Genomic DNA, 26,825 nt, shown 5'->3' with positions numbered 1-26,825 from the left:
CTGGTGGGTTTCTGCAGAACGTGTCTCTGAGTTGTGCAGGGACAAAAATATCCAGAAGAGGGGCAAAAAAAAAAGTTCGCGTTAGTTGAGCTATTTTTCCTCCTTTTACAAATAAGGAATCTGAGGCAGAGAGAAAGAGTGGATTTCCCCTTTGCAGCTCGGCAGTCTGGTTGCTGGAAGGGCGTTTGAGATGTCTTCAAAGAAAAGTGCGAAACAGCTTTTTCCATTTAAGTCCTTCCATTTTCCATTTTAAAATGAAAAAAAAATCATATTTTAAGTAGCCAAGTCATCAGCTAGGGTTTGTCTATTTGCCTTACTCTAGCTAGTCCCCTGACTCTTCATTATTGAAGTTATCCTACTTCCTGCTGCAGGGGCGCGGAGGCTCCGGGAGCCCTTGTCGACCCCCGCGGGCCTCACGGAGGACGAGCTAACGCCTTCGGTTTCCACACACAGGGGGGGGAAGATCCCTTCTGTTAGAGACCAATGCGCGGTGCGGACTGAGCTAACTCTGAAGCGAAGAAGCGCGTTCCGCGCGGCCGAAGGCTCCGCGATAGGGCGGGGCGCCCCCGAGGCGACACACGAACCTCTGGGGAGCCACTCCGAGCAGCCGGGTGCAGGGGAGCTTCCTTACCCGCCCGCGCCGGGGAGGGCGGAGCCTCAGCGCTCGCGCGGGTTGAGCGGCGCGGGCTCCAGCACCCCTCCCCGGGTCCCGCTACTGCGCATGGCACGTTGCGTACCTTCCCCCCACCAACGGGCCTGGCGGCGCAGCCCTCAACTCAGGAGGCGGAGCTGAGACGGGGTCGGGACTGCTTGCTAACTCCAGGACCAGGTACCGGGCTGGCGGGGCCGCCTGGTGCGCTCCAGGACCAGTCCCTTCTCGCCCTGACACCGATTCCATCTCCTCCGGGGCGGGTCTTCGCCAGATCGGCCATCCCGCCCCCCCTCACCCTCCACGGGCCCCTTTTCACCCAGTCTTCCTCGATTCCTGCAATGAGGGAGTGCAGCCTGAGAGCAGAATAGGCTTGGGCCTGCCCGGGAGACACCGGAGCGGAGTTACCGGGAGAAGCGAGCGCCTGCTTTCCGTACCCATCTTCCCCCCACCCAGACTTCCAGGTGGGGAACCTGGGGCCCAGGTGTCAGTTTGTCCTGCTCAAAGAGGCAGCCGATCCTGTGTTGACCTCTTCCCCCCTCCCTCACGCCCCCCATCCTACAACCCCAGTTCCCATCTATCCCAGGCTGGACAGGCAAACCCCCTTAAGGAGAGAGATTTAGGTGACTCCCTGAATCAGCAAAAACAAAGAGCTACGAATTGTCTTGTTTTCCAAGAATGCCTCAGCACCTACAGTAAATTTGGGGTGGAGATGGGCGGTGGGGGTAGGGAAGTGAGCGCGAAGGAAGGGGAGTGGTTAAATAAAATTGTTCAAGTTTCCAGGAAATGGAGAACTAATTTATCTGCCCAGCTTTCTGTTAAGATATCCTAGCATATTCTAACTCGATTCCCCCAAAGAGGAAAAGCGGTCGAATTGGCCCTTTTCTTACTGTATAGTACCTGTTGAAGTAGAACCGTATTCCAATATGTATTTGAGGCATTAAGACAGTTCTCCACTGACTGATTGATACTGTTTAGACACCCACGACTTTCTTGTCCCTGAGAATTGAAGAAACCAAGTCTCACCCAGTTACCTGCCTTAGGCCAGGATCCTATTCAGCCATTAGTTACAGTGCTGAACTGATTAAGTCTGTTCCCCAACCCTTTGATCAGGTTTCTTAGAATACTGTGACTCTAAAGCAGTGTTTATAGTTGTAACCCCAGACATAGAAGAACTTTAGAAAAATAGTGACAAAAGTAGGGAAAAGGGGAAAATAAATAAACCAAGGTAAATGAATTCTTTCTATACTCTTTGGCATCTGGTCAGCAGCACTGTCAGATCGGGCGATGTCTTCTCAGTCATCTTTGTATCTTTGCACACACAGTCTTGACACTTGTCCCTAGGCTTCTGTGTTATCACTCTGGTTTCTAGAGCACAGGCTTTGGAACAGATCTAACAAGTCCTCTACCGCTTGCCTGTGGAATTTTGAGCACTTAACCTCTCTGAGCTTTAAGTTCTTGATCTGTAAAATGAGGATGATAGTATTTATTGTGAGCTGATCTCTGTGAAGCATTTAGCACATTCTTGCACATAGTAAGTTCACCATAAATGCTTGCTGCTTTAATTATTTTTACTATTAATAGTTTAACAGATACGGGAGTGCCCATATTATGTGTTGGGCAGAATAATGCAATAGTGAACAAGACGTATTGGCAGTTAACATTGTGGGTTGAATACAGGCTGAACACCTAACATAGGTGGACGTGTGGGGGGGAGCAGTGGTGAGGGAGACACCTGAGATGAATAGTAAGGGGTTACAGGTCAAAGTTAACCAGGTTGGGGGAGCAAAAGTGGTCCAGGAGGAGAAGTTTTTTTCCCAAAGTTTTTCCTTTGGGCTCCATTTCCTACCTGCCTTCAAGTGCCATGTCCTAAGTAGGGACCTATTCCAAGGCTTGCTTCCCAGCCTTCTGCTTTTCTTTCCCCATTTTCTCCTTCAGTGAATTTGTCACTTGTAGACTTTAGCTACTAACTCCCAAGTCCACATAAGCCATCTCTAATGTGTCTCTTAAGCATCAGTCTTACTTTTCTAACTGACTGCTACATCTTCCCATTTGGGATGTATAACCACTTTCTCAACCTTGTTATGATTTAAAAACTCAAACTCATCTTTCCACTAAAACCGCTTCCACCTCTGAGTTTCCTGTTTTGTCGCTGACATGCTACTCTTTCCCAGTTCCCTGGGCACAAAAAAATCAGGAGTCATCTGAATTGTCCACAAGTAGAATAGGTTCCCTGGTAAAGTAGTGAGTTGTCTAGCAGGGGAGGCTTTCAAGCAGAGGCTAAATAACCTTACGTTCAGGAGTTCGTAAAAGCTGTTCCTCTGAAGAGTGGAGATGGGCTAGATGACTTATGGTGTCCTTGCTAGTTAAATATAATTTCTTTATTTTTCCTTCTCCCCTTTCCATCTGTTTCTTACCATTCCCTCTGCTACAGGCTCTTCTCACCCCAAATATGGTCCACTGTAATTGTGTTCTAACTGGCATTCCTTTCTCTGGGTTGTTTTCACCTCCCCTTCTCCCATCCCTTTGCAGATTAATATTCCTTTGAATGTTCCTTCCAACAAGGCTTCTCAAACATTAGTCAGTACGATAGTCCACAGATCAGCAGCATAACCATCATCTGGAAGATTTTTAGAACCACCAGCGCCACTCCAGACCTCTAACTCAAAATCTGCAATTTTAGCAACATTCTCAAATGATTTCAATGCACAATAAAGTTTGAGAGACACTATCTTGAGACCGCTGTTTTGTGTTTGTCACCTTTCTTTTCAAAACCTACAGTGCTTCCTACTGTCTGGTGAAGAAAATCCATACTCTAGCAGCACATAAGTCCTCTTCATTGTCATAAATGTGGAGTTGTGCTCCTGTAACTGGCCTCACATTAAGTGGAGAGAATATGCAAAGTGCTAACACATTTGTCACTATATTTGGTTGGTCATTCAGCATTGCTGAGTGCCTACCATGTGATAGGCAGTATTCTAGAAACTGGGAGATAACGGTGTGGACAAAACAAAGTATGCACTAAACTAATACTATTTCATGCTTGGAATTGCTGTTTCTGTAAGTTGTATTTGACATTCAAGCCCCACCCCTCCATAAAACTATCCCAGTCCATCCCAGCTTGTAGTAATTGTCTTTTCCCTTTGCTGGACACCATAAGGAATTGCCCATTTCTACTTGTGCATTCCCCGGACTTGCTGAATTAAAGTTTTTGAAGGCGGCAGTTTGAGCATCCACAGGTTTTTATAACTACCAAGTTAATTTGAAACACATCCTGGTTTGGGAACCAGTGGTTCAGATAATTAATGAAATTGTTGGTGTGGTCTAGGACCAGTTCTTAGGTTTGTTATATTTATACAGTGTTTTGGGATTGACTTTATTTTCAATTTCTAATATTTTTCCAGAGCATAGATAGTTCCTTCAGATAAAATTCATCTTTTTATCTGCATGAATATTCTGTTTTCTTTCTGTTGTAGACTACATATGGATACGGACCTTGTTTCCTCTTAAATTTCTTTTGCATGATGCTTTGTGTTTACTGTTTTTAAGTAATGTGCATTCTAATAATTATTTTTTCCAAATTCAGTCAGTATTTTTACTAAATTCTATTTCTATCTTGTTCCTATTTGACTATTCCTAGTTGACTGAGAGTTTCTTTTAAATCATGAATTGATGTTGAATTTTTTCAGATGCTTTTTCTCCATCTATTGAGATGATTGTATTTTTTTCCTTGTGTACTCAAGTAAAATTACATTGATTTTTTTTTTAAGTAAGCTCTATGCCCAACATGGAGCTTGAATTCACAACCCTGAGATCAAGAGTTGTAATGCTCTACCAACTGAGCCAGCCAAATGCCCTTCATTGATTCGTTTTTTTAAAAATTCATTTAAATTGATTGATTTTTATTTGCAAACAACTTCGGACAAGGACAGTTTGTATACATTGATTCACTTGTTAATGTTAAAACAGTCTTTCACTTCTGTGATAAACCCCACATGGTCATTATGCCCTATGCTTTTAGCCATTCTAGATATAATTTGTAACTAAATTAAGCAAAAGAAGTAAAAGAAGATCAGATGATATGGAAAAAGATACATTTGAGAAATGGCAAAAGCTCTTAGAAATGTGTAACCAAAACTTAAAAATTAGTAGAAGGTTTAGAAAATAAAATTGAAGAAATCTCTTGTAAAGTAGAGTTGTAAAATAGGAGTAGCAGGGGGATGGAGGACCTTGGAAAGACAATCTCCTGGGAAAACTGGAATGGATGAGTTTGAATGTATGATAAAATATATTGATAAGACAAACAGCAGAGATGTTGAAGTACTCAGAAAAAGTTAACCATAGCTATATGGGAAACCAAGCAAGTGAAAAAAATATGAAACCATTATTAACTCTAGGAAAACAGATGATGTACAAGAAGAAAGATGAGGTTATCTCTGTTTGCCTCAGTTCTGAACCATGTTTCCACAGTCATCACAATGTAAATGTGGACTATTGACTTAGTCAAAAATTACGCTAGAATTATGTTGGGAGAATGAAGGCAGGAAGGTGATATAAAAGAGCTTGGTTGTCATCTACCACGGTAGTGAAATTAGTAGACAATGGTCTCAAATGGATAAGTCATGGCCATATAAACATTATTTAAGAATGACCCTAAAAATCAGGATAGAAACATCCAAAAGAACTGAAGTTAACTGCTTCTGGGAAAGAATCAGTGGGGAATTGGGTCAAGAGAAATTTAAAAATTAAAGAAGAAATCATATAGTAACAAACCTGTCTTTTCTTATAGAGATTGCGGTATTTCAGAATGTCTGTGGCCAGTACATCCAGTGTTACTGTCACTGAAACGTTCTCTAAACAAATTGTTACAATCTAGAAATGTGTAGGTCTAGTACGGTGCTTCGAATGGTAGACTCATAGTAAGTCTTTGTTAATCAAAAAGCATTTCTATAAAAGGAGAGTTGACTAATTCAACCTGTTTATATTTTCCTTTTAGGTTTAAATTTTTGAAATTGAAGTAAGTCTGCACGTTAGGAACTCATGTCTTTTCTTGTAAGTAAGCCAGAGCGAATTAGGGTGAGTGTTTCTATTCTTCTGGCTTTACTATTTTTATTTTCTGTAAAGCAATGTGTTTTGGCAGATATTGTAGATGGTGTTTTTATATGATGCTCAGAATCCTACAGAAGTGAGGGATGCAGGAAGTAAAGCAGATATTGTGGCCTCTTCTCCCAAGAGCTTACAGGCAGAGGCTGACCAGAGGTACCAGATATACCCACCAGTTTGTCTGATAGAGAAGAAACTGGTGGCTTATTTTATGAATATCAGTCATACAAAATTAAATGAATCTGTAGCCCTTTTTGCTGTAGATGTGCAACCACTAATAAGCAGCCCATTTCCTATGTATTTTCAATGAGTTTGTGTGTTTTAAAAATCCGTATCAAATTGTAATTATTGGAACATGTTTTCTAAGTATAATCATAGGTTTTAATTGGAGACTCATTGAATGTGAAAACCTCACCAGCTAAAATGACCCCAATAAACACTGGAGTTAGCTTCTTTATAATAGCTTCCATGATTTCATAAAGAGTATTGTATTGTATTCATTATCAAGTATTTAATTTCTAAATCCAGTAGTTATTATTTTAAAATTTTGTTACAAGGTATAAATGCTATGACACATGAATATGCCACTTTCTTTAAATATTATAGTATACGTTATATTTTGTGATATAGTACATACAATTTTTTTATATCAAGTTTTTTACTTTGGGTGTTCCTTTTTTTTTAATTTAGAAAAAAATTGATATAGAGAAGGACAGAGAATGATGTTATAGTTCCAATTCATGAACCATATCATGCAACTTATTTCTGAATGTTAATCTTTTTTCTCATGTTTGTGTATATAAGAATAATTTATACTGGAAAGAGTAAACTTCACTGTTAATTAAGAGGAAAAAACAGAATCTCTCCTTAGCCTGAACTCTGTCAAGTGGAAAGAATGCCCCCACGCCAAACTTTAACACCAGTCCTTAAGTGAAATACAGTCTTGATTCCATTACTTTGACAAGTGAGCTTCTTTTTTATTTCAACCTTGCCTGGTTCGTGTGAAACCAGGCCACTGATCAGTATTAAGGAAATCCAGTACTCATTGGAAATAGGATAGTAAAGTGAACCACAGATTGGTGATGCTAGTTTGGTCCTTGTAAACTTGATAGAAAATGTACGTGTGGTGATGATGTTTTCAGAAATCCTAGTGGATGAAAGAACATGCAGCTTACTGTTTTCTTTTACAAACTAATAGAGGCTTGTGAAAAACGGCTTCATCTCTGTTTTCTCTGTTAATGAATTTCAGTAGTATTTTTCACATTGGCATTCATGATCCAAAGCGTCTGTAATAGCCATCGAATGAGTAAAATGGAACCAGAAGGTGATTGTATATATAAAAAGGACAAAACATTCTTTATTTTTAGGGCCAGTCCTACATGTTTCTCATCTGTCTGTCAGATTTAAGGATTATTTATCAAATTAGGCAAAGAAGAATAGAGAAAGGAATTAAGCTATTGTGTTCAGTTGATTTAAATCCAAGATTTAAAAAAAAAACTTTTACATAGAAATGCATCTTAACTGTACTGCATGATTCTGGTTTTTAGTTTATTTGTTTGTCTAATGGCTGATAGCTAATTTTTTGTAGCTTGGAAGAAATACTAATTCTCTTTGGGGTTTTCCTCTTCAGCGGTGGGTCTCCGAAAAGTTCATTGTTGAGGGCTTAAGAGATTTGGAACTATTTGGAGGTAAGTGTGGCATTTAGCCATCACTTCAGGATAAATATCACTACTCTTGTTGACTAAATCAATTTATAGAAAAATAATTCAAAGGGCAGGTGTAAATTACAGTTGTTACATTTGTTTGGCTCCATTTTAAATACATAATTTCCCAAAGATTGAGGACTAATCTGGCAGTTGACCTTGGACTGTCTTGATTGTTAGAAAGTCAGTATTTACTTATAGGGATATTTATTTCTTCTAAGTATTTGTGCAGTTGAAATACATATTCTTAAAGGAAAAAAATTAAGTTTTTAAAAGCTTCTAACCTTGAAGATTTTAAGATTAAAACTATAGTCAGGACAATGGTAGCAATGATATAAAAGTTCTGGTTTTACTGATCAATATAGTTGACTCATCTTTTTGTGGTAGAAATTATGAGACTTAAGAGAACTAAGGAAAAAAAATCTGTCAGGACAAAAATATTAACTTCCTGTTGTAAAATCCACATGTTGATTTAGGAAGTAGCCTTGCAACTTTGAGGTTTAACAGGGCCAGGCATTTGCCTTTGGCTCTTTTCCAATTGAGCCTTTTGGAGAACTGCATTCTTAATTTAAGGCAAAGAAAATTCTTTTCTATACAAATAATAGTAGACCCCCCCCATTCTTTTGTCTGAATACCAAAGACACTCTCTTCAGCTCCTGTAGTTAAACTAACAGGTTATCCGATTGAGTGTGCTGGTTGACTGATCCAAACAAAATACCCTGAGGTCGGCTCAAGTCAATGACTACTCGAACTTGTTAGTTGCTAGATGGTACCTGTTAATTTATTTTCCCTAATGCCATTCAAAGAACTTCCAGAGGAGTATTATTTGTGAACTCTATCAAAGTGTTATGTTTTAGACAAATGAGAGTTTAGAAAAATGATGAGTTGTTTTTGTTTTAGTTCTGAAGAATAAAAATTAGCTGCACAGTAAAGGAAAAGCTAATGGAACAAAACTACGACTTTCTGGTCCTGTTCTCATTTTCTTCTCATCATTAACAGGGATACCGTATTTAAAAGGAAACATTGGCACTGATGAAAACTGAGTTGGAAGTCCAGTTTACAATTAATTAGTTTAAAATATTCCAGGATATATGAACTGAATGAAGGGATTTTGGTTTCAGTGTCTTGAGTGTGGGATCCCTGGCGGTCTTTTGACAGTTTCCTCGTCTCCGATCTGAGGAGAGTGAAGAGATTGTTCTTTATATTGCTTACAGTTTGATGAAGCATATATTATCAAATTTTATACAACTTGGGATTTGCTTTCTACTCTGCAAGTTTGGGCTTGATTTCTTTTAATCTATTCACTTGGCTTCTTACCTTTAACAGACTGTCTGAAACAACCACACCTGCCATTTATATACCAGAAAACCGATGTCCAAGGCAAGAAGTAAAAAGTAAAAATGTTACCTTGACAAATTGAGGCTAATTTACTATGCAGCCAGTCTGCAATACAGTTGGATGCTCTGATTTCTAACTTAAGAGATTTGGAGATGTGTGATCATTCCAGTTAAAAATCTGCTTTGATGATTTTTCTCACTTTTATAGAATGGAGAAAATAAAAAGTCCAGATATAGAATTTGTCTGATTTAAAAGCAGAAAGTTATTTCAGTTGCCATTTGTTTTATTTTCACCAAGAGTAGCAGAGGCCCAGAAAGCCCTTGCTTTATTTGTATTCAGAATAGAATGTATGTGACTGGTGAATCTAACTGGGTAATGGTCTCACGTGTACATGTTGCTGCTAAAACCTTTTTTGCCTTTTTTTTTTTTTTTTAAAGACTGTTTTCTAGCCTCTGCACTCTCTGGGAAATAGCCAACAATCTCTATAACTTTGTAATGAATTTTTTGTTCACAGTCTAAGACTCTGAAACCAGCCTATTGAAAGTAACATTGTGTGCTGATGGAAAGTAAATGGAAGAGAGGGATTATAGCAGTTGAGTTATGCTCGGAAGAGTGTCCCTAGAACAGTAGTCTTGCCGTGTTCTCAAGAGCCGTAGATTCATGTGAAAACCCCCATCTTTGTGTAATGTTTTTACTGTGGGTCTGTGTGTGTGTGTGTGTGTATACATGTATGTGTTTATATATAGCACTGCGGACACTTTTTACTATAATGAGTCGTAAGTGGTTTCTATTAATAAATGTAGCCCTAAGCATAATAATTGCTGTTCTGAATGTGGATGTGTCTTCTGCTATAAAACAAAATGCCAACAATCAATTTCTCTACTCCAGAGCAGCCTCCGGGTGACACTCGGAGAAAAGTAAGTGACTTTCTAGGCGCAAGCTGCTGCATGGGGATGACTTCTTGTGGAAATCTTTGGGGGTTTTTTGTTGGCTTATAATTTAATGTTTTTGCTTATCTCATTGAGTTTTATTTGTAGTGTAATTCTTTTACTTGTGGAAATTCAGGTTTCACCCTGGAAAGATTTCAGCCTGTACTTCAGAAGCTGAAAAAGTCTCAGGCACTTTTCATCTCTCTCTTGGGGATTAAGATCTCCTCCCCTTCCCAGCCCTACCAATCCAATTGCCCAGCGCCCCCTGCAAAGAAAAAAAAAAATAAAGAAAAGAAAAGTTTCAACAATCTAAGATGTGGTTATCTTTTAGTGGCTAGTGGTACTCAATTTTTCATCTTTGGTCTACGGCTGATCGATTTCAGTCCACGGAGAGAATTCAGAGCTCTCCCTAGATAACAGGCAGTACATCACATCTCCTGCCTTAAAATCAAAACCCCACATTCAAAAGAACAAAACAGAACGTGGGGTTCTTTTATTGGCAGAAGTTGGAAGACTCTTGCCTGCTTCCTACTCTTTTAGTTCATTTTACCAAAGTAAATAACACCACATGTGTACAGATGTGCACAGTGTACCAAGCTATTTTTGATAACGTGAATCAGTGTCTTCTAAAGAGAGAGGATAAGAACGCTTTTCTAAATAGACTTCGTTTCAGATGACAGACATCTGCAACTTTGGCAGACAGCCCCAGCAGCAGAAGGGTAGTGACGTTGCCTAGGAATTTCTCTCTGAGTGAAGCTTCAGTTGCACTCTAGTCAGGAGTACCTCTCTATCACATCCAAATATTTTCCAGTCAGGAGACTAAAACACATTCCCTATATGATCAGTTAAATATTTTTCCAGAAGAGAATGCCCATTTTATATAATTTTTATATTCTCGCAGCTGCCAGTGTTATGCCAAGACTTATCCTGTGTGAAACCTGTGGGGGGTTGGTTGTAGCATTTCACAAATACGGTCTTTGTGTGCTGTCTTGTATTTTGGGTTAAATTCTTTTTTATTTTTTTTAATGTTTGTTTATTTGAGAGAGAGACAGAGCACGAGTGAGGGAGGGACAGAGAGAGAGGGAGACACAGAATCTGAAGCAGGCTCTAGGCTCTGAGCTGTCAGCACGGAACCTAACGCGGGACTCGAACCCATGAACCGTGAGGTCATGACCTGAGCCAAAACCAGACGCTTAATGGACTGAGCCACCCAGGCTCCCCTGGGTTAAGCTCTTTAAACAAAGTTATTTTATGGTGTTCTCTGGATATCCATAGCTTATGTGTTTTTCAAATGCTTCAAAATGAACAATGCTTTTCATGATGGGGGAAAACTAAGAAGAAACTTGTTAGTTTCTCTAGACAATTTGAGATTATACATCATACTAATAAAGCTATGCTGTGCTGTGTTTAAAGAGACTGGACTAAACATTTCATCCTTTTCGTCTGAATTTTGGCCTTTTCTAACTCTGAAACAGTCTACTGAACTAACCCGCCTGTCTTGCGCTATCACACCAGACCTCTTCCTTTCAAAACATCGTCTTTGTTTTCCTAAATAAAGATTGGTTTCTCTCTTTGAGTTCAGACCTCTAGAACATCCACAATGTAGAAATTGCCCATTTTAGGAGTGTTCCCAGTGAGACAGGGATAGTAACCAAGAGACAAGTTCATCTCATGCAATTCCAGATTGCCAAGAACTCATATTCCCCATTTCCTAAGGGATTTTATTTTCTAAAATTAATACTTTTGAGTAGTCTGTAGTCAACAAAGATAGTAGAAATATTTGTCAAGTTACTACCTAATCATATCAGTAATTTAATGCATCATTTCCTACCTAGTTTCAACAAATGTGTGTCTTTAGTGTGTAGTCTACTAGACAACATGTCTTATATGCACTCCTAGCAAGGAAGAGCGTCGTAGGTAATAAAAAGGTATCTATCAGTTTTTCCCAAGGAAGTTACTTAAAATGCATTTAATAAACACCTTAATCTCACAACTCCTACTGTCCTTCATAGCCTCTTTTTCAAATTAGAGAAATATTACAGAGTTTGCCTGGAGATCAGAGGAGGGAAGACCTTCAAATATATAGTGGGTCTAGATTCTGCCTACTAAAAAATGCAGTACTTTCTCACATGCAGATACCAGATTCTGATCTATAAAGTGCCCCTAGGAGCAGGGGATCCGGTGAGTGTGTTGCATGAGGGCTGGTGTTTCCAGTATAGGTCATTATGTTGAACTCTGTCTCCAATGGAACTGGTTGGTACATGTACCCTACAGTTCCCTTTAGTTCATCGTGATGACAACAAGATCACGGGAGGAAACCTTCTCAGTTCAAATTGCTTAAATGATCTTTTTATGTGCCAGCATCACTGTAGGCATTGGGAATACGAAATTGGCAAGACAGACAGGATCTGGACCCCCATGGAGCTTGCATTTACTAATAGAGGAGGCAGACAACAGATCAATGAACACAAGAATAACTACTGAAAAGAAAGTAAAATAAGATGGCATAATAAAGTCACTAAGAGCCTACTTTACTTTCTGCTCAGAGTCCTCAATGCACAGGTGACATTTAAGTTGAAATCTCAAAGATAAGAAAGAAGCAGCTATGAGAAGGTAGCAGGGGCAGGAAGGTTCCAAACCAAGGGACTGCTGGTGTGAGCATCCTAAGACTGAAGTGCACCTGTTCGCATGGGTCAAGTGTAGCAGATCAAGGGGATGTGGTAAGGGATGAAGTTATTAGAAGTAGGCAGGGGCCAAATCCTGTGGATACTCACAGATCAGAGTAGGGACTTTGGTTTGAAAGCCACCCCCTGGGTTTTGTGTTAACTGATGACGCCGATTTTATTGAGGAGTAGATTGATACTTGAGAAAACAGGATCTGCAGAACACGATTAAGCACAGGGGGTGAGAGGTATAAAGTTAAGAAGGTGGGTCTCAAGACTAATTTAGCTTGTAGCTGGCAAATTCTAAACAAATGGTGGGTTGCCATTTCAGAGCTCCAGGTTTGGGCTTTTTGTTCAAATTACTACTCCATTTTGTCCCATGGTTGTGTATCTCTCACCTGGCTGAGGCACATGGGATATAGTAGTCAGTATCTTGGGATTATTCTGAAGCCACAATGGCTATAAATGATCCTAGAATGTATTTTCAGAGCATTTGAAGACATAACTATAAAAGCCAAAATCAAACCAACCTTAACTATTGACCAAGCTCCACTCAGGATTCTCCGTTTTCTCCATTTTCTCTGTTCCATCTTATTTGTTGAACAGGAGAGTGACCAAACAAGTAAGTAGGCAGCAAAAGAGGGAGGGAAATAATAGAATTAACATTTACTGAATACCTATGAGACACCAGGTAGCACTATGATCTTTACATATTTTATCTCATTTAACTGTCACAGCAACACTATAAACTGGGAATTATTCCATTAATGAGATAACAGAGATCCCAGGAATTTAGAGTGATTTACCCAGGGTCACAGAGCAAGTGATATAGACCTGAGTTCAAGTTCTGCCTCTCGGGCCCCAGAGCCTATCATCTTTGCATAATACTGTATGTTTTACTTAAAATAGCCTTTCCCAGGGGCGCCTCTGTGGCTCAGTCGGTTAAAGTGTCCGACTTCAGCTCAGGTCATTATTTCATGGTTCATGGGTTGGAGCCCCATGTCAGGCTCTATGCAGACAGCTCAGAGCCTGGAACCTGCTTCATATTCTGTGCCTCCCTCTCTCTCTGTCCCTCCCTACTTTCCCTCTGTCTCTCTCTCTCAAACATCAATTTTTAAAAAATCCTTCATACCAAGAACCAGGATAATTGGAGCTTAATTAGAAAATATGGTCAACACTGTGAACACTGAGGTGAATCACATGTTCAAATTATCTGACAAGGATTTAAAAAATAGCAATAATAAAATAGAATACCCTTTCCCAAATTATCTTTCCCAAAATTTAACAGTATGCGGTACAAAAGGTGCTCTAGACAAGTAGATTTGGGAAATGCTAGGTTAAACAAAGTTAAACAAGTTTCCTTACTATAAAACTTCTTGAAGCCTTTATATGCAAGCATGCATTGTGATTCTCCATGAGAGAGAATGCTTCATTTTCTCATTTAATTGGACATGTAAACGGTTCATATGTGTCAACTGCCAAGGTCAGTGTTCCAGGGGGGCTGGCCTTGGGGAAATCTTACATTAAAACAATCCAGTAGAAAAATGGACAAGAGACACAAAGAGCCAATTTTACCTGAGAGAAAACCCACGTGGCCAATAAATACATGAAAAGATACTCCATTTCATTAGCAATCATGGAAATCTAAATCAAACTCACAATGAGATTGGCAAAGATTAAGTCTGACTAACCAAGAGATGGGGGAAAATGGATCAATGAGAACATACATATAGTGCTGGAGGGAACGTAGATTGGTTTAACCATTTTGGAAGACAATTTTGCATTATTTTGTAAAGTTACTCTGTAACCTAGCCATTCAGTTTCTGGGTCTAAGCTTTAGGATAGCTCTTGCATGGATACATCAGGAGACACATTCAAATGGGTTTCTAATAGCACAGTTCATAATAGCAGAACCAAAAACAACCCAAAAAGCCCATCAACACTGGAATGGATAAGCAGGTATATTCACAAGATGACCCTTCCACACAACATGGGTGTAGAGCATGGCTAGATACAACACTATGGATGAATCTTAGAAATCTAAAAAATTGATCGAATTAGAAATTTGCTGACAAGGCTCACTTTTGTTTGACTAGATTCCTCTTACTGTCATAGTAAGTGGTGCAAGACGCAGATCCTTACCTGGTGTCTTTCCCCATTGGCAGTTCCATCAACTCTTTGAAGCCAGATGTGCTTGAAACATCAGGGACCCCCAGCAAGGTGGTGCCACCATGGCAGAACATTCTGGATTCCCTCTTTTCTGGCTAGTGCTGAGTGAAGGGCCTTTCATGTGTTCACAAAGACCTATTCCTAACTGGAGGTCAGGTTTAGGAATATAGCATATGAAATTTGAGCTGGCCTAAGGTTCTCCATTTCAGTAGGAAAGAGGATCCAAAAGAAAGAAAAACATGGCCTCTAAATCACACAAATAAATTTAGGTCTGGAAAAAGGAAACAGCCTTTTGAACCGAAGCGAGAGTCGTTGGTCTGCCATCGGTTTTGCTGGGCACTTTTACTTTGGGTCCTCAAAGGCCAGAGGTGTGAAGCCCACATCCTAACTGGTTGGGGCCTAGCTTCATTTTCTGCAGTACTGAGAAAGCAGGTCCCTTCCACTGCCCGGAGTGATGGCTGATACCAGAGAGCTCTGTGCCGTGCCTGCGGCCCTGTGTGTTGACTGGTTTCTTGCTTCGGTTGAAAATGTCAGAGAATGATTGGTCTGGGCTCTTGGTTTGTTAAAGAGGGGACTACTGGGGCACCTGGGTGGCTCAGTCGCTTAAGCCTCCGACTTCGGCTCAGGTCAGATCTCATGTTCGTGGGTTCCAGCCCCGCGTCAGGCTCTGTGCTGACAGCTAGCTCAGAGCCTGGAGCCTGCTTCCTGTTCTGTGTCTCCCTCTCTCTCTGCCCCTCCCCTTCTCATGCTCTGTCTCTCTCTGTATCAAAAATAAATAAAAACATTTAAAAAATTAAAAAAAAAAAAAGAGGGGACTACTTATGGCCAAATTTCCCCTATAGCAAGATTCAGCATGTGACCTCTGGAGTCTTGTAGTCAGGACCTTAAAATAGGACCCCAATGCAGCAGGAAATTCAAGAGAACCCCCTACACCCCCTTTCTCTTTTCTAAACATGCCTTTCTCCAGACATCCTTTCCTCAAGTAAGAATTTGGTAGTTTTAGCAGATGAGCCAGTTGTTGGAAAGGGCGAGCAAATCAACAGTTGACTGGGAACCGGCCCTGTGCCCCCATTCGCCCCCATTCGTAGATGGCGCTCACACTGGCTCTGATGTTAGTGCTGGTGACTACACTGAATATCTGATGTTCTACATTTCTCATCGAACAGTGCTGGAACTATTTCTTTGACCCCGAGTCAGAATTCGTATGTTTAGATGCCAGTCTCCTCATGGATCTAAATTACTACCTCCCCACTCCCATCCCACACCCTATTTTCTCTTATTAACCTATTTTTCTTTTTCTTTAGACCAATGAGGCGAGCTCAGAGTCGATAGCATCCCTGTCTAAACAGGAGATCATGAGTAGCTTCCTGCCAGAGGGAGGACGCTATGAGCTACTCTCCGTCATAGGTAAAGTCCAGGGACTGCTGTTTTACCTTCAGGCTCCTGGGCACGGCCCGGCCGCCTCTGCGTCCGCAGATCAGCATGTCCCAGAGGCAGTCAGGTGGTTAGCGGGACTCAGGGTGACAAAACTCGCTTTTGTGGTTCTCCTTTGTTTCTGTCTTCCAAATCTGGGGAAAGAGATCATGTTACTAGGAGGGAAGCTCTTTTACAATTTTTTCTTTTAGGCCTCTGATGTCCTGGACCATAGTCAGTTCAAATGGTTGGCTGAGAAAGAACTGATAGGGAGAAAAATAGAGAAATGCCAGCCATGAGGGGAACAGTTAGTGAAAGTTTTAACTTGAATTTTCTTTTTAAATCACGTCTCTTTAAGGCTACCTCTGTTGCTGTCGTCCTTGTTTATGACATTCCCCTTTTCTTTTAGGCAAAGGATTTGAGGACCTGATGACAGTGAATCTAGCAAGGTACAGACCAACAGGGGAGTATGTGACAGTCCGAAGGATTAACCTGGAAGCTTGTTCCAATGAGATGGTGACGTTCTTGCAGGTAAGAAAATGTGTTGGGACACTTCGAGGGTGGGCTCTTAGTTCCAGTCATAATTACAAAGGTATCGCTTACATCTGTCTTCTGAAAATAGCTGGCAGAAAACGAAGGTAGACCAAACCAGGAAGTTCACAGACGCTCTTAACGAAGAATCATGGACATTTGGCACTAAGATCTGTGATTCTGCTCAGGCCAATTTATAGTCCCCTCTTCCTCTCCAAAGATGCCTTTGTGGCTCATTTACTCATTTATTTACTATCAGACCAAGTAACTTGCCCCTGGTCACACATACTAGTAAGTGGTAGAGACAGGATTCAAACCCAGGCAGTCTTGTTCCAGATTCGGGGCAGCCTGCTTTGCCACGACAGCCACCTTCCGGTTCTCGCTGTCCTGTTTGCCCGAGGTTCCCTTCTATTGGAGAAGCGAGTAGCTGACCTCTTGTTAAACAGGGGAGACCATAGGTATAAGAGCAGCGGACCAGGGGCTGGGTTCCGCCCTGATACAGGCTTGCACTCCTCAGATTCAGGGCCTGGGTCAGTGTATTTTCAGCAGTTTGATTGCAAGCTACCCTCCTTCCTCATCCATAGTGTTTCCCTGAATTCATGCCCCCTGATGGTGCTCTCATACCCACTCATGTGTTCAGAGTAGTTTTGTGGGTCTGAAGATGGGGCCAGAAGTCAGTCCTAGCTTAGTTATTTGGGAAGAAAGATACCTGAGTTTATTCTAGAGCATGCTGGACTTTAGGAGTTTTTAAAAAATTCTTTGGAGCAGCAGACAGGCAGAAGGCCTGTTTGGCTTTTAGCTCATGTCCCAGAGGCCAGGACCCCAGAGTTTCCGTAGTTCTTTTGTCCAAATTTATTTTAAAATCCCATAGGTCTGACACTTTCTGTAGCTGCTCTCTCGCTCCCAGGTTGCTGGAGAAGTACCTTCGGCTGTCTAGGAGTTAGCGCTTGCTCTCTGATACTTTGTTTCCTTGTCCTATAGATTACAGTGTTTTCCTTTATGATAGGAAAACGTTTTTTGTTTGGTTTTGTTTTTTAATTTTTTTGATGTTTATTTTTGAGAGAGAGAGCGAGGGAGGGAGAGAGCGAGCAGGAGCAGGGGAGGGGCAGAGAGAGAGGGAGACACAGAATCAGAGCTGTCAGTACAGAGCCTGACACGGGGCTTGTACCCATGAACCATAAGGTCATGACCTTTGCAAAAGTCGGATGCGTAACCAACTGAGCCACCTAGGCGCCCGTTTTTTTTGTTTGTTTTCTTCTCATAAGGAGGTGTTCTGTGCCTTGGCCCTTGAAGTTGAGCTAAGCTTATTCATAAGTCTTCAGTCAACTGTTGGTTCTCATCATTTCTGATATGGCGAGCCGTGACCCTCTACTGTGTTGTTAGTGTCCCTGTTGGTGGGAATTTTTCTTGAGGCTCTCTAAGAACGACTAGTGGAGCCAAACTCAGGCAGAAGCCGGGAGAGCAGGGCTGGCTTCCCCGCGGAGATAGCAGAGCCCGGCTTCTCTCATGCGGGTGGCCACCGGCTTGCACTGCTCCCAGGACTCTGAGAAGAGCTCCAGGAAAGACTGGGACCCCGTATTATTCATGCCACCACCTTCATGTTGAGCGTCCTTCTTCAGCACCCCTTGATTCTGACTTCAGCTTACCGTTGCTTTCAGGGGGAGCTTCATGTCTGTAAACTCTTCAGCCATCCCAATATCCTGCCGTATCGAGCCACCTTTATTGCAGACAATGAGCTCTGGGTTGTCACCTCATTCATGGCATATGGTGAGTGGGACAGGGGTCCTGGCAGAGAGGTGCTCTGAGAGCACTGTTGTCAGCTGGTTCATGTCTCTTTCCCTTCTCTGTTACCCTGCCCCATGTCCCCACAATTCTTTTCTTCAGGTTCTGCGAAGGATCTGATCTGCACACACTTCATGGACGGCATGAATGAACTGGCGATTGCTTACATCCTGCAGGGGGTGCTCAAGGCCCTGGACTACATCCACCACATGGGATACGTACACAGGTGCATTCTCAGGCATAATCGCCCTTGACAAGCGCAGGGATCTGTGTCCAGGAGCCCTCAAGTAAACGGGAAGGGCGGGGAAGGTTGACCGAAGTTAGTGAAGTCAGAGTTTAAATCAAGGCTCAGGATCTCGTCCTTGCCTCTGACTTGGTAGACAGAGCATTTAGCCTGTCGGTGCCCACTTTCGGTCCTGAGTGCTGTGTGAGAAGAACATCTGGCATGGGCCTCTGCATCCCCCCCACTCCTTCCTTGGACCACTGAAACTCGAGTGTGTGCCCCACGGTCAGCCCTGTGCTGAGAGGCGGGGGAAAGGGCAGGCTGCTGTTAAGACAGTATCAGGAAGAGAAGCTCACAGTAGGAAAGATAATGAAACTGGACTCTTACCTAACTCCACATACAAAGGAGCACTTTTCAGATGGTTTAGGGCCTAAATGTGTGATAGAAAACTACAGACTTAACTAGAAGGAGATATTTTTGTGACCTGAGGCACAGAAGAATGCCTAGATATTTTAGAAGCACAAAACATAAGACAAAAAAAAAAAATGATGGATTTGATTATATCAAGATTAAAAATCTCTTTCCAAAAAAGGACACCATGGACAAAATTAAGAAATGGGTGACAGCATGCAAGATACTAGCTGTGTCTAGAACACACAGGAGATTAATAACAAGGAAATCCTGTGAATCAACAAGAAAAGGATAAGCAAAGCAACAGAAAAATGAGCAAAGGGTTTGAAGTTTATACAAGAGGAAACCCAAAGGACTGTCAACATGACCAGACACTCAAATCTAAGAAAAATCAGAAACGCAAATTAAACAAGAGGATGTCACCCTACACACCTGAGACCTGTGTGATTTGGAAGCTGGCTGAGGCCTAGCATGGTGAGGTGGGGTCACCTGTCCACACAGCCAGTCAGGGTCCCTCGGGACTGGGGCCATCAGTGCTGCTCTGGGGGTACACCCAGTCCCCTCAGGGGACATGTGTAGATGCCATCATTCAAATCCATGGTGGGTAGAGGCAGCGTCAGTGTTCCTTCCTGGAAGAAGGGGTGACAGAAGCATTAGGTCCCACCTAACACTTAGGGTGCAGGTGGCAGTTAGAAGCAAAGGTTGGTTGTGACACAGACGGATCTTACAAAGAGCACTGAGGAGTGAAGGAAGGAAGGGGTGCATAACCCAGTACCTTTAGGCAAATTGAAAATATATGCATTCCAAACCATGGTCCGCTTTACAAGAATACCCACAGATTAAAAGCAGTGGTCTGTGGGCATAAAAGAACTTTAGCAAAATAGGAAGATTTAAAGTCTGGTGGTATATAAATCAGGTCACACTATTTTCTTTTTGTATCAAGTATTGTGTTAAAATGTGTTTCTGTATATATAATATTTACATAGTATGTGAAGATCAGAGGTCTGTGACATGAGGGGCTCCTGTGGTCCCATGACACCCTCTCCTGCCCGCCTCCCCCCCCAGGAGTGTCAAAGCCAGCCACATCCTGATTTCCTCAGAGGGGAAGGTCTACCTGTCTGGTTTACGCAGCAACCTCAGCATGATCAGCCATGGGCAGCGGCAGCGTGTGGTCCACGACTTTCCCAAGTACAGTGTCAAGGTTCTGCCTTGGCTCAGCCCGGAGGTCCTCCAGCAGGTGTGTGGACTGAGTCCTGAGGAGCCTCTATCCCTCACCAACTCGTGGTTTTCCAAGGGAGCCTTCAGGAATTTCCCAGATGGGGCTGTTCTGCTTCTGAGTGAAGTAAGGGGTTCCAGAGGGAGGAGTTCCCTGCTGGCGGATGGACCTGGGAGGGCCCTCAGCGTGGGTGTTACGTGCCCCTGCAGATGGTGGTGTTTCCCCCTCGGTGGGGTCCCAAACTAGATCTAATGCTATTTCAGTTCCCTTCAGAGACCTTCCTTATAGGAAGAGTGAGCATTCTGGAAATATTTGGTGCTCTCCGCATCCCTCCACTAAGCAGGAGTGTGGGGACCCACACTTCTCCCTGCTTGTTACACTGCACCATTCATTCCTTCACAGTATCAGCTACTCCTCAGTAGTACAGGCAAGGAAGCGGGCTGGATTTGAGACAGGCACTGTCTTCTCCTCGGATGTTGCCCCATGCTCTTCTCTCCTAAGAACAATCACGGCTACAAATGGAGTGATCTGTGGCTTTTTTCTCTTGACTTAGAATCTTCAGGGTTACAATGCCAAGTCTGACATCTACAGTGTGGGAATCACAGCCTGTGAGCTGGCCAATGGCCATGTCCCCTTTAAGGATATGCCTGCCACTCAGGTGAGCCCTTAGCCTGTTTTCCTTCTTACCCACCCACTGCTGCCTTCCCCTGCTGTGGGTGGGGAGCCCAGGAGCCGAGAACCCAGGAGCAGGCCCACCGCTGACTGTTGCAGGGCCTGGAGCAGTTGTGCAAATGGAGGCCCACATACTATGTGATCTACTTACGTGTATTTCGTAAATTTACAAAACGTGTTCTGTTCTCCTACCTTGAAAAATATACCCGGAAGCCAGTTTCTAACTTAGAGTTCTCAGACTTCTCGGGTTCCTTGCTACCATATTCTGGCCAATACCTTTGGAATCTCCAGCCTACAAGTTCAACATCTGTTCATGCCCCTTAAATTGACTCCCCTTTGGCCGCTCCTTGGTACACACAGCCAGTGGCATAGTCTATCTTTGGGAGACAGACCAGGGAAGAGGCTTAGCTAGGCTTTATCAAGTCTAGGAAGCAGACTTGGGTCATTTTAGCAAGAATTACCTGAGTCCTAAGTACCTGGAGCATGATCCAGAACTGGGAGGGGGTGGAGGGGTGGAGGCTCTGAGTGAGCCTTTCCCTTGAACCCATAGACTGTTGCGTGGGAATAGGGGCATTTAGAGAGTGGCCAGAGGGGAGCTCTGTAGAGCAGGTGACCCAGGGAGGTTTCTGAGAGGAGGTGACATTTGAGTCTTGAAGGCAAATAGTAATTATGTGAAGAATAGGAACTAGAAGGAAACATAGGCAGAGAACTCCACGTGCAAAGACCCGAGTCAAGAAGGGATAGGATCTGGGGAATAGTGACGGTTACAAATAGCTGAAGTACAGGTGCTTCTGGCTGCTGGGCGATGTGGCTGAAGGAAGCCAGGGCAGATCACGAGGGCCTTTGTGTGCTGCCCCAGGGCATCTGGTTCCTGTCCCAAACCTCGTGGAGAATTGCTGAAGGCTTTTCAGCCCAGGAGTGATAGCATCGGATACATATTTCAGGAAGATCACAATAGCAGGTAGATTAGATCTGGCAGACTCGTTAGGAGGGTATGGAAACCTAGGTAAGAAGTCTAGAAAGTCCAAGTAAGACAGTCACAGAAAGTGCTCAGGAAAGATAAAAGGCTATTTAAGGTAAAATGAGAGGTACAGAAGCTGCACTATTCAGTAGCACCTCCTGAGGTCCTCTGATGTGTGCTGCCCAGTACAGTGACCACTGGCCACCTGGGGCTGTTGAACACTTACAATGTGGCCAGTGAGGTTGAGGAACTGAATTTTAAACCAAATTTAAATTAATGTAAGTATAAATAGCTACATGTGGCTAGTGGCTACCACAGTAGACAGCACAGCTCTAGAGAAACTTCTGATTTCTGGCCTAGAAGTTCAGGAGGACAGCCCTGAGGGCAGAATCCCCAAGCTGGGGCTGGTTTTGCCTGTGTGGAGTTGGAGGACTTTGTGGCACAGCTGCCCAAGCTTAGTCAGCCCCTGGGTGCCCTCCTCCCGTGCAGCCTGCCGCAGTGACAACCCAGGGCATGCCTGGCGGGCACTGCGTAACATGTCCCTCCTGAAGCACCTGGGCACAAGAGACTGGGGCTGGGCTCCAAACACAATGGCCTGACAGCCACCTTCACTCTGGGGTGAATGCTGTACAGTTAAAAGGACGTGAGGACATCTCCCACACGGGAGGGAAGACTGGGACCTTTCTTGCAGGCCCTCGGCTCCCCTTCCCTTTGGCCAAGCTGGGGCGTGGCTGTGGAGCCCGTGGCCAGTGTACCTTTGGGAAAATTAGACTTACGCTACTTCTCTTTTCTCCACTCCCCTAAACCACACTTGTATACTGGGAAAAGTGTATTTGTGAAGAAATTCAGTAGACTTCCAGGGGACCCCTCCAGCCTGCATCCTGGCTCTGTCCTCCCCAGATGCTGCTGGAGAAGCTGAACGGCACAGTGCCCTGCCTGCTGGACACCAGCACCATCCCTGCTGAGGAGCTGACCATGAGCACCTCACGCTCAGCGGCCAACTCTGGCCTGAGTGAGAGCCTGGCCCCCAGCACCCCCAGAACCTCCAATGGCGACTCGCCCTCCCACCCCTATCACCGCACCTTTTCCCCCCACTTCCACCACTTTGTGGAGCAGTGCCTTCAGCGCAGCCCAGACATAAGGTATCTCCTCTGGGCTGGGAGCCGGGCTTGGTGGTGGGCGGAGGGGGCCTGGGGGCTGAAGGCAGGGTTGGAGAGGATTCATCTGTTCTGTGGTGGGCTGGGTTCCTGGAGGAGTCCCAAGCCCCTACGGCCAGAGGGATCAGCACGAAGGTTTGCGGAGAAGCAGCCTGGGTAACTCTGGCTGTTGTTTCTTCCGAGAGCTGAGGGAAGAAGCAGAGGGCGCTCGGGGAGAAGGTGTGAGCAGCAGGATTTGGAAAGTGGGGCACAGGGGTGATGCTGGGCTCTCTTCCCCTGTCTCCACAGACCAAGTGCCGGCACCCTCCTGAACCACTCTTTCTTCAAGCAGGTACAATAGCACTCTCCCGGGCCTCCCTGGGATTTTCTTCTTGCCTCTGCTTCTAATGACCCTCAACCCCCTTAGTTTTGGGGCTCTTAGGTGTTCTCTCCTCCTCCCTTTGAATCAGAGAAATGCCCAGGTTTCTGAGGCCCCTTAAAGGCACTGTGCCTTCCTCTTATGGAGATTCTTGGCTCTAATAGCTCAACTGTCATGGGGCCATGGTTCTTGCCCTATGGTGTCCTGGGACCCAGAGCAACAGGACCCACCCCCTCAACTGTCTCTCCTCCCTCAGATCAAGCGGCGCGCCTCAGAAGCCTTGCCGGAGTTACTTCGCCCTGTCACCCCCATCACTAGTTTTGAGGGCAGTCAGCCTCAGGATCACAGCGGGATCTTTGGCCTGGTAACAAACCTGGAAGAGCTGGAGGTGGACGACTGGGAGTTCTGAGCCTCCAAAGAAGGTGCACGTTCTCTGTCCTGGGACATGTGAGCCTCAGGGGCCCTATCTGAGGGCCGGCTACACTCCCAGCCTCCCAGGTGCAGGCTGGGTAGAAAGGACGTTTCTGCCAGGAGAGTTGGCCGCTTACTCACTGGGAAAGAAATTCTTGGAGAGAAACTTTTTTTTACTGCTCCAGGACTTCTGAGACACCAGGGAATCCCAGCAACCGGTGATCAGAGGCCAGAAAGTTGACATTCCATCCTGGGAGCTCAGGCAACCTCTTCAGAAGAAAGAGATGCTGCCCCGGCTTGGGAGGGCTACAGGCCAAGCCCAGGGTTTGATTCCTCCGCCCGGGGACTGTGTGACTTCCTCTTCTCACTCTCACTGTCCTACCAACCTATTGCATTTTCTCCCTCTGCTCTCAGATCCTATAGGTCCATGGAGGGGCAAGCAATAAGCCACCTGCCCTCCACCTCAGCCCCCTCCCTGATAATTGAAGGGAAGGGCATTGTTTTTCTTGTTAAGCAGCAGGTCAAGGCTGGGGCAGTCCATCCTTATCCCTCTCATTGCTTGTGCCCCGGCACCTAAAACCTTCCCATAGTTCATCTGTGTAACTCATTCCTTTTGCACCATCTTCCTGCCTCCTGCCAGCGCCTTGAGGCTGTCTCTGAGGCCACAGTGTCTTGCTTAGCCTGAGGACTTAAGTCCTTATGCTGCGTTAGTTTCATTGCCAGAACAGATTAAACGTTTCAGAGAATCTACTGGAGAGTGGCATTGCTGTGTGCTGGCCCTACAGGCTCGGACGGGAGTCCTTTAGCGCCACATATTGCCATCCAAGAGTGGTCCCACGGGTGCATGGGGAAGCCCCGCCATGGCCACTTTCATCAGATAGCCTCACAACATGTCAGTTTCTTTTAAAACCTGTAGTAGATGTAGCGCCTGACTATTCATTTTAGCCTGTGGCCATCAAACCACTTTAGGGCTGGAAAGGTGTAGCTGCTGCAGACCAGTTCTGCATGTGGGACCACTTCTGGACCGCTAGGAGTCCAGGTAGAAGAGGCTTACCTTTGGTAGGAAAACAGGTAGAGGGTTTTGTTTTGTAATATGACTTTGCAGTGTCTCCTTACCACTGGAACTAATACCCAAAGAGTAGGTAACCTAAGAGCCAGACCTGCCCCTCTCTGTCATCTTGGCTGACAGCCAGCAAGGCTGGGCAAGGACAGGGGAGGAGAGGGCTCTGACCTGGGTCTCCATGGTGCTGCCTGGCCTGCAGGTGCACCAGCCTGGCGAGGGGCCCCCCTCCAGCCCATGCACTTCAAAAGTCAGGTGAAGGAAGTGCCCCTCCCTCTTCCCTGCTTGAAGCTGCTTTGAGCCATCAAATGCTCTCACTTTCCCTTGCTTCAGAAATTGTAACACCAACTTGAAAAAGAAAAATAAACCCCCCCTTCCTTTGTGCAGTTACAGCAGTTGAGGTGAAGGGAATGACCCCCACAGTGAGGTGGAGAGTGGAGGCCAGGTCACATTTATTTCCAGCCCTCCTCCTTCCCCTTGGGCAGCTCATTTTTTTTTCTCGAAACCTCAAGTTCCCTTTTCTCAACACAGTTATCGGCCTGTTTTTCTTTCCCTCTGAACTGCTTTCCTCACCTTGCTCTCCACTCCTCCTCAGGGCCCAGGTTGCCTGCTGCCCCTGTGGTAGCTGCCTGCAGACCCGACTGCCTCTGGGCCCAGCCTGCTCCCTGCTGCACCTGGGTACATCACTGTAGCCGCCTTTGAGAATTTGGTGACCTCTGTGCCAGCTGCAGGGAAGGATGCACATAAACACAATTTTTGAAGTTACACACACACACACACACACACACCCCATCCTGGGAATCCTGGGCGTGCAGCTCTACCCAAACATAAATCCTCCTCTCGGGAGAAGCAGGAGGTTGGGGAGGAAAGCCAGGCACAGCATGGGGTCCCTGAGGGAGCCAAGGGAACAGCTGGGGGCTGGGGAAGCCTGCTGCCTCCCTCCCTCCCCTGCCAGGCAGGATGCGCTGCCTTGTTCTGTTCCCTGACGTGTGTGGGCTGCGCTCTGGAGCCACTAGTTCTATTCCTGCCACAGTGTGGGAACAAGCTATGTTTAGGGTTGTGTTTGGTCAAACAGCTTCCAGCCAGACTTCAGGCGGCCAGTAGACCACCATCTCCCAGCAGAGGTCGGTCCAGGAAGCCTGGGCCCCACGTGTGCAGCACTGCTGAGGCTCCACCTTGACCAGGTGCAGGGCACCTGCCTCCTGGGAGTCTCGGCCCTACGCTGTGTGCTGGAACCACGCAGGCAACCGGCTGGGCCAGTGGGGCTGGAGGCCTGGCTTCTGGCCCCCGCCCTGCTGCTCTTCACATCAGGCCTCGCTCCCTTGTATTAAATGGGATTAGGGGACACCGAGGTTTCCTTGTTTGAAGGATGTAAATTTCTTTCCCTGAAGGTGTGGGGTAACCCCGATTTCTCGCAGGCAATAGTGCCTGCCCGCAGGAACCACGGGGTGACTAAGGCCACAAAAACCGGCCACAGAAATGGTTTAGGACGGCGAGACTCGGAGGGCTACGGCCTTCGGTGATCCCGGGTCCCTTGTCTGTGGGGTTGCACGAGAAGGCGCTGGGGTGTGGGCGTGATCCACCGGACCCCTCGAGTAGACGGGCGCTTGGTGAGCCCCGCGGCCCAAGGTGACAGATCATGGGGGCGCCAGGCCTCGCGGCCTCGCGTGGTTAGACCGCGTGCCGGCCGCCGCTGCCACCTTCCCAGAGGCGCCCCTGGCGGCGGTAGGACTCCGCGACCGGAGGGGGCGTGAGAGCCGGAGCCTGGTCGCCCCCGCGGGGTCTGTCAAACCGTAGCGCCCACGGAGAGGCTGGCGGGCCTGAGGGCCAGCCGGGGGGAACTGAGGCACCTAAAGGCCTAGGGACATCCCAGGTAACCTTTTCCGCCGCAGGGGCGTCGCCGGGAACACCATCTGTCCCGGGACCCCTGGCGTCTCAACCTGAATTCGTCCGCGCCTGGAGGCATTGCGGTACCGTTCGGCTGCCTTCCTGGCCTCGGTCGGGGGGCGGGTCGACCGACGGGGCGGCGGGCAAGCGCGGGACCCGCGGGGATGATGCGAGTGTCGGGAGCCTGGG

General features: G+C 45.3%; 1 protein-coding gene across 8 annotated transcripts; it reads left to right on the top strand.

The window, feature by feature from the left end:
* The first annotated feature begins 351 nt into the window (after positions 1-351).
* STRADA (STE20 related adaptor alpha) lies at positions 352-24,439 on the top strand. Of its 8 annotated transcripts, none has more exons than XM_029927685.1 (13): positions 352-829; positions 5,646-5,701; positions 7,383-7,440; positions 9,682-9,710; positions 15,859-15,961; positions 16,377-16,498; positions 18,157-18,265; positions 18,383-18,506; positions 19,980-20,151; positions 20,684-20,788; positions 22,664-22,905; positions 23,209-23,251; positions 23,535-24,439. In XM_029927685.1, the coding sequence occupies exons 2-13, from the start codon at positions 5,690-5,692 to the stop codon at positions 23,685-23,687; spliced, it is 1,272 nt and encodes a 423-aa protein (XP_029783545.1). In that variant the 5' UTR covers positions 352-829; positions 5,646-5,689; the 3' UTR covers positions 23,688-24,439. The 8 variants fall into 8 exon arrangements, with proteins under 8 accessions (XP_029783545.1, XP_029783543.1, XP_029783547.1 ...); XM_029927683.1 differs by having other exon boundaries at positions 354-829; positions 5,646-5,725; XM_029927686.1 differs by lacking the exon at positions 352-829 and adding an exon at positions 837-1,113.
* Positions 24,440-26,825: the final 2,386 nt, after the last annotated feature.

The sequence above is a fragment of the Suricata suricatta genome, chromosome 17 (genome assembly GCF_006229205.1).
Source record: "Suricata suricatta isolate VVHF042 chromosome 17, meerkat_22Aug2017_6uvM2_HiC, whole genome shotgun sequence".
NCBI classification, from domain to species: domain Eukaryota; kingdom Metazoa; phylum Chordata; class Mammalia; order Carnivora; family Herpestidae; genus Suricata; species Suricata suricatta.
Note: the sequence above shows the minus strand (reverse complement) of the source record. Positions and strands in the feature narration are given on the sequence as shown.

Coding starts and splice junctions, on each gene's coding strand:
- STRADA (XM_029927683.1), top strand. CDS start 5,690: ATGTCTTTTCTTGTAAGTAAGCCAGAGCGAATTAGG. Junction 5,726..7,382: donor GTAAGCCAGAGCGAATTAGG/GTGAGTGTTTCT, acceptor TTTCCTCTTCAG/CGGTGGGTCTCCGAAAAGTT. Junction 9,711..15,858: donor CGGGTGACACTCGGAGAAAA/GTAAGTGACTTT, acceptor CTTTTTCTTTAG/ACCAATGAGGCGAGCTCAGA.